The following is an 8,401-nucleotide window of genomic DNA, read 5'->3' as shown; positions in this document are numbered from 1 at the left end:
AATAATAATAATAATAATAATAATAATAATAATAAGAATAATAATAAAAATAAAAATAAAAATAAAATTAAAATTAAAAAAATAACTATAATAATAAAAAAATTTAAAAATAAAAAAAAAAAAAAAAAAAAAAAAATAATAATAATAATAATAATAATAATAATAAAATAAATAATAATAATAAAAATATAAAAAAATAAAAAAAATTAATCTTTTTAAATTTTTGGAGGTCAACAGGCATAGTCAACGCCGGAAGTTACACAAAAGCCACCGGAAATTGAATTAAGGTGTCTATTTTAAAAAAAAGTCTCTTAAAAGGTGTTTTTTTACAAAAAAAATTATAAAAGGTGTTTCTTTACAAAAAAGGGGTTTTAAAAGGTGTTTCTTTGTAAATTTCCCTATTTGTTAGGTTGTTAATTTATCTATATACAATTTAAAAAATAAATTCTTGTATAAGACGATCTCATCGTAAGACGTGGTCTATATTATGGTTTAATAGCCTAATAATAAAATTTTTTAGCATAACGGACCTCTTATATAAACTCGTTTCACGATTAGACTGTCTCATACAAGGACTGATTAAAAAATAGCACAAAATTTTTCATAATATAATGTTATTAGCTATTTAATCTGTCCCATATAAAGTGTGATTTTTGAAAGTAATACAAATTAAGAGATTATTACTATATAATAACGTTATTTGGCATATATGTAAATTTAATACCATATTAAGGGGTGTTTGGTATAAAAAGTGGAAAGGAAATGGAAAGGTTAGTCTTAAAGAAGGGTAACGGTAATGATAAGAATTATTGTAATTAGTTATTTGGTATAATTAGGTAAGGGAAACACATTGTTTCCCATTATTTTGCTATTCGCCTCTATAGTAATCAAAGTGATGAACAATAATTTACAACAAAGTCAAACCTAAAAAATATAAAACAAAAATTAATTTTAATTTTCCACTACATTATTGGGTCTACTACTACTAAAAACTAGATTTAAAAAATATAAATTATATTGTTTTAAATTATTCACATGGGCTGAAATTTGATTTTCATAAGTGCAGGTGATAAACACAAAGTTATGATAGAAGTGTACCGAAGTTTCTGAATTTCGCAAGATAGAAAGAGGGAAGAAAGGGAATTTGTTACCATTTTTAAATGAGAGGAAACAAAATGAGGTTATTTGTTACCCTTAAGTAACAGATTCGCTTAACCAAATTTGATACCAAACAAAAATTAAGCTTATAAGTTAATTGAGTCCCTTACCAACATAGAAAAAACCTTTACCAAACACCCCTTAATATTGCATTAGTTTTTAAAATATTTAAATAAATTATTTTGTAATTGGCTTTTAGACACATGAAAAGATAGTTTTTTAAAAAAAATCAAAAAAATTACTCACAATATATTTTTTTTATTGATTTTTGAGTTTCACTCTATTTTTTTTCTAATTAACACTCTAAGCCAACAAATAATTTTACCACATATCTTCATAAACGTTAGGAATGGCAATTCAGTCTGAATATGCCCCTAAACTTATCCGATCCAAGAAATTTAATTTGATCCGAATCCAACAAAAGAAATATCGACTCCAAATTTGATTACTTAGTCCGAGTTGGATTCAAAGATTGATCGGATTTGAACCTCAAAAAAATCTGATAATCCAACCTGACTCCGACTCTGACCCTACTCCAACTTCGACTCGACTCAACCTGACCTCGACTCGACACCTGACTTCCAATTTGAATATAAGCAATTTTTTATTTTGAACAAATTTTAACTTCGTATTAGAAATAAAATGATATTAAGTTTATTCAAACAAAACTTGCGAACTTGACATCTGAGTCATAGATTAAATGTCAAATTCAAGTAAATCGTATAAACTCAATTTCTGTTTCATATTAAGTCAAGTTCACAAAACTAATGTTTTACTATCAATTAGTAATATAATACTCAAACTTTTATATGCAATATTTTATTTTTCACCATTGAATATTAAAAGAGAGATCGTAAAATTAAATGATAGAATCGAATGATTTAAGAATTTTGCAAAAATAAGAAATTGTAATTATTAATTATCTTATTTTAGTTATTTTTATGGTAAAAGAGCACTTAAAATTCATTTATATATTAAAAACATTTTTATTACTAGAATAGCGCCCCAAAAAATCCTATTTAACTTAAAAGTAGAAGTTATATAAATAAATTATTTAACAATACGACTAAACGAAATGAAATTGTGAGGGTTTAATAAATTTTGCTGTACACAGTTTCCGACTGTGATAGATTGATATTACAACACGTTTGGTTATTTCCCATGTGTTAAATCCCTTGATGATGTATTTGCCTCAATCTTCTGCTCAAAAGATCGTTGCTGACAGCTTCTTCCATTTGCTTCTCAACACGAAAAAACTCTGATGATTTCTTTGATGTTGGTGCCTTTGATAAACATGGCATTGAAGAAAATTAAGCATACCTAATTCTGCAATTGACAGCCACTGCCTCATCTTTGTTGTTGAGATGAGCCTGAAAAACATACTGAAGGTGCGGTTGGAAATTTGCCAAATAGAGTATGAAAAATTTTAGGGCAAAATAGAGTATGAAAAACTTGCTAAATTGATGATAAAATTTGCCAAGAATGCTTCTTGTGAACAAGGTTTACCGCAAAATATATTTTTTTCAACCAAAAAGCTTCAACATCAACAATGGTAGATGGTGAAATCATCTTCACCAAAATCAAACAAAGAAAAGACCAAATGGGAAATGTACTGAAAAGAAGCAAATGAAATGGAAAATAGGAAAGAAGTGAGATGGAAATTGAAAAGAAGCAGATGAAATGGGAAAGAAATGGAGAAGAGGAAAGAAGCAGCTGAAAGGGTATAGGAATGGAGTACTGTTCATTACTGTTTGAAAATTAATTTGAGTTATAAACAGTAACAAATAGTGTAGGGTTTTTTTTAAGTTTTTAAGTGTAAGCATTCAAAAAATTACATATACACTGCCTTCATATCACTTGAATTTTGTTTGATCCGTCTCAATGCAATGATTATTCATATTAATTTTTCATAATTTTTAATAATGCACAATTAGAGATATTAAGTATTGAATAAGTGCATTGGATAACGTGCATAAAATAAATGAGACGTTAGTGCTGAATTGGAGTAAGTATAATTGTTTACTTTTTCTCCTATTTTTATGACTTGACAAACATTAATAGATATACACTAATTATATAATAAATAATTCAGTAAATAAACACACTAAGTAGATACGGTAACATGATCCATAGTAAATTAAGCAATGTCAAATAGAGTGATTTTATAATACGTTTATCAAAGTCATATTATATTATAACAATTTTAAAGCCGTAATAATTTCCTAACAACAAATGAAAATTATCAATAATTTTCACAATTAATTTCATAAATGATCAATTATGAACATCAATTCAATCAATTAATAAGTTAGTAACACCAAATGAAAACAAGTCTCAACTATTAATCTAGATAAAAAGAAAAAGCTCTAATGTAACAAAAATTTCATTAAAAAGTTAAGAGTCTCAACTCTCAGGTGTGTTGTTAATAAAATAGTTATATTATGGTCAACAATCTCAATTTAATCATTAGAAAGTAAAAAGTAGAAATTAGGGTACATAGATAACGTTGATTGGGTGGGCTAAGGTCCAATTTAGCATTTTTGTGGAGTATATTGAGAATTGTGTGGAACTGATAAAATCGTACGATTTAGTTGTGATTTTACGGTTTTATACAATATTCTAACGTCTCTTATTGTGTTTCTAAAATTTAAAGGAAATATTTTCTTTGTTAAGTTGTATTTGAAAGACTACTATAGAGTAAAATATGCTTTTAAAACATTAGTATGATATCATTAAGAATAAAACCTGATAATAATTTGAACTCCACCGGAGGCCAGAGAGTTCAAATCGGAGCAAAGTAGGAGTATGCATAATCCATCTTTGAGTGGAGGTTGACTAAAAAATATAATCCAAGTTTTATCCAGGATAAAGTCAGAGGGTGAATAATCCAAATCGAGTCTGATCCATTGTCATCCCTACTAAACGATGGCTTAAAAAAATTGGCTTATTAACCATCTTTTTTCGATATGTTTTTTTTATGGTTATCCTTAATTTTTGCTAAATCTATACCTATGCTAGTAGAAAAGGAAATACTAAAGAAAAAGATTACACTAAGATCATTAATTGATTAATTAATTATCATTAATTTTGCAAATCTTTACTAATATTATTAAATTATTCTCCCAATTCTAAAATGATATTGTATTAATAATAATATGATAATAATGGGTCATAACAATAATAATAATAATAATAATAATAATAATAATAATAATATATCAGTGCTTTTGAGTATTTTCTCGTACTGGTGCCAGATCTTCATCATCCCAAAATATGTGATCATGTGATCAAGCAAATCAACGCCATCTGTAAAGCATTCTTATGGCATGGCGATAGCTATAGCGCAAATCCAAGGAATGTTAAATGGGCTGAGGTTTTTAGACCTAAATCAGAAGAACGGTTAGGCATTAGAAACTTGGGAATTTGGAATGAAGCAGCTATAGGAAAAATTGCTTAGCATATATAGTTGTTATGGTAACATTTATTTATTCATTTATTTATTTACTTAATTATTAATATTACGAATATTTCATGATATACCACTGAGTTTCTTTGAAATTCACCGTATACCACACAAAATATTTTAATTCATCACATACCATTGAGTTTTCGTCCATTAGCACAGAATACCATTGATGACAACTGCTGTTAGTGTGCCGTTTGTGGTAAATTGTTAATTCACAATATGCCATTAATTTTTTTTTTTTGCGTCAAATACCCCCTTTTTTTTTTTAAATATAGCCGTTGAAATTGTGATAAACAAAAGAAGTGTCATACAAACCAAGTAGTTAACATTTTGTTAAAAAACAACTTGACACTAAATACTGTTCACCAAAAAATTACCAATATAAATATTGTTTCTGATCAGTTTCTTAACTACAATACCTTGCAATTGTCTTCCAAATTTCAGTGCCTTTTCTTCTCCACACGCCTTCAAAATACTACATATAGTATGTTCATTCAGAAAATATTTGTTGACCGGCATTCGTGATAGCAATGAGAACGCTTTCTCACTGTAACCCTATTGCGAGCAAGAAGTGATCATCGTAGTCCAAGCAACTATATCCCGCTTGTTTATCCTATCAAAGATTCGTAAAGCACTTTGAAATTCACCAGGTTGTGCCTAGAAATACAAGATACCACTTTCTACAATCAACTTGCTCCATCTACCTTTGATAATACAAGCATGAACTTGCTTACCTACCTCATAATTCAGCCTCTTTCCACACAACATCAACACACACACACACATACATCGTCCCATTTGCTTCAATACCCGACTTCATAAAATCTTAAAATACCCATTTTGCATTGCAGTCCAAAAAGCAACACTTTGTTCAAAGATTTCATCGAACACCTTACGGGCTTCCTCTAACTTCCTAAATCTCAAATACCCATTAATCAAATTATTATCTACAAACACATATACTTTCATTTTACTCTTCAAAATGAAATCATGTACCACCTTAATTTCTTTCAATTTAGAACGTGATTGAAGGCAAGAAATCAACCAAAATGGATCACGTTCAACCCCATCACAGACTCGTTGATCTCATCACTGATCTGATTTGAGCGTCGGAGGGGTTTTCCGGGAGATCACCCCCGGGCAAGGCCAACGTACTTTGCAGGAATTTAGGTCAATTCTAATCCGTTTATCGCTAATCTCAACAACGCTTCTACTCTAGGTGTTTCAAGTGTCTTTTGCACTTCCTCGTTTCATTATCGAAACAATTTGGCGCCGTCTGTGGGGATCTGTTGTAAAACTTGAACAAAAAGTCATGGCTCCCAAGAAAAATCCAACACAAACCGCTACCGTGCACAGCACAGACACAAACACTTCAGCGGGTCACGTTAACAATCAAGCCGTGACTCGCCGTGATCTGGACATGCCAGCATGAAACCTCACTACTGCTTTCTACGAACAACTCCACGCCGTCATAAATCATAATAACCCCGCTCAACAACGAATATTGGAAGACATGGCGGACCAGATAAAGAGTCTGCAAGATCGGATCGAACCCCACAATGAGGTACCGAAATCCCACGAATCTCAGGATGGGAACTCAGGAATGTCACGTTCCAGCAAAAGAAATAAGAAAAGACGAGATAGATCCAAAACCTATAAAAACCTCAACAGAAGTGACTCCCAAGAAGGTGAGTCCAAAACCTCCTCTCGAGATGCCGATACTTACCTGGAAAGCAAGAAGCAGAGGATATCCGAAAGCGTTAAATCATTGGTGGATAAAAGGAGGGAAGAAAGGAAAAAAGCGCAACTCACGGGATCTAGCCATCCCATCAGCTCCATCATAACGCCGCGGAATGAGACTTGCAGGGGTAATCTTCCTGAAGATGCCATGCCAATAAACTCCCCGCTGGCTCCTGAAGTACTAACTACCCCCAACCCGGCGAAAATAAAGATCTCGAATATGGGGGCCTTCGACGAAACATCATGCCCGAAGGAGCACTTAATGGCATACAAAAATCTAATGTTGTTGTACACTACGCATTGTGGTGCAAATTCTTCCCAACTACTCTCACAAGAGTAGCCTTGAAATGGTACACTTCCCTTCCAGTGGGAAGTATCCATACTTTTGCCCAATTAGAGAGCAAATTCCTGAGTCACTTTGTAGCATCCAGAAGGCAAGAAAAAATCAAATTTCCACTTGCTCAACATAACGCAATTAGAAGGGGAATCCATATCGTCATATTTGAAGAAATTCCATGAGGAGGTGCTGGAAGCAACGGATTTAGAGGAATCAGTCTCCTTAAACGCCCTGATCAACCGAATGAAGGCTCAAAAGTTGAAGTTCCAGTTGGTCGAAAGTCAAGTGAAGACATACGTGGAAGCCATGAAATAGTGTCAAAGCTATGTCACGGCCTCTGAAATATGTCAAGCACATGACCCCAAAAAGCGAAGGTCAGAGAAGAAGGATCCAATATCCTCCCATCAATCCTCAAGGAACAAACAGGAATACTCATCAAGGAGGGGTAGAAACTACATGCCACGTCGTCCGAAACCCCCATCAGATATGGGACCTCCACGATTCAGACATGTGTACGCTACGGAGGGGGAAACCAGGACACGGAACTTACTCGACGGAGGTAACGATCCGATGTTCAACCGGAACAGGAAAGACATATTCTTCGCCATCTGGGACGAGTTGCCAACTCCACCTCCTACTACCACCCCCTCTGATCGTCGCAACTACAATTTGTGGTGTGATTACCATAAAGAACATGGTCATACCTTAGCCCAATGTCACAAACTCAAACGTATCCTACATCAGCTAGCCAACGAGAGGAAGTTAACACGGTTCATCAATCGGAAAGCCTATGGCGCAAGAAGCGACACTGAAAAAAGACCTTGGAACCCGAAACACAGATCTCCCAGAAGAGATGAGACTAGACGGGAAAGTTCTAACACTCAAGGAACTATCAACATGATTTTCGATGGCTACTCCGAAGAATACCCTACTATTCGCGCTGCAAGAGACAACGTCCATACTCTACTCGAAGGACCACCAAAAACCACATCAAATGGGCCCATCATGATATTCGATGCTACTACTTCCCAACCACACATTGATCCTTTAGTAGTTACTATCAAGATTGGGCAAATGAAGACGAGGCGAGTATTGGTGGATATCGAAAGCACGGCCGATCTTATAACGATGGAATGCTTCAGGCAAATGAGGTTCAAAGAAAACCACTTGCAGCCCCTCGATAAACCCTTGATCGGGTTCGAAAGAAATCAAGTCATACCCTTGGGAACAATCATACTTCCTGTATGGGTGGGGGAGAGAGACAGAAGAAAAACAATGCCCATACGATTCACGGTGGTGGACCTGACATTCCCTTACAATGCCATTATGGGACTCCCACTCACCAACAAAATCAAAGTCGCAATCTTCTCTCATCAACTTTTATTGTAATTTGAACAAGACGACAGACAAGTGGGTATTCTTAAGGGAGACCAGGTAATGGCCCGCCAATGCCTCATCAACACTTTGAAACGAGGAACTTCCGTCATCCCCACCAAAAGAGGAAGGGAAGAAAAGTCTCAATCCGTCATGACTCTGTACATGGACAACCCCAACACACATGAAAGGCCTCACCCGGTTGAACGATATGAGGAGGTAGATATGTTTGAGGGGAAATCAATCAAGATAGGAAAAGACCTTCCAGAGACGGTAAAACAAGATATCTTGGCTACCGTCGCTGAGTTCCGTGACATCTTCGCTTT

The 8,401-nt window shown here is 33.8% G+C and overlaps 1 protein-coding gene across 1 annotated transcript; it reads left to right on the top strand.

Moving 5' to 3' along the window:
* Positions 1-7,187: 7,187 nt before the first annotated feature.
* LOC130810711 (uncharacterized) lies at positions 7,188-8,090 on the top strand. Its single transcript, XM_057676846.1, has one exon. It carries the CDS (start codon positions 7,188-7,190, stop codon positions 8,088-8,090), a length of 903 nt encoding a protein of 300 aa, XP_057532829.1.
* Positions 8,091-8,401: the final 311 nt, after the last annotated feature.

This window comes from Amaranthus tricolor, chromosome 4, assembly GCF_026212465.1.
Source record: "Amaranthus tricolor cultivar Red isolate AtriRed21 chromosome 4, ASM2621246v1, whole genome shotgun sequence".
Lineage (NCBI taxonomy): Eukaryota > Viridiplantae > Streptophyta > Magnoliopsida > Caryophyllales > Amaranthaceae > Amaranthus > Amaranthus tricolor.
Note: the sequence above shows the minus strand (reverse complement) of the source record. Positions and strands in the feature narration are given on the sequence as shown.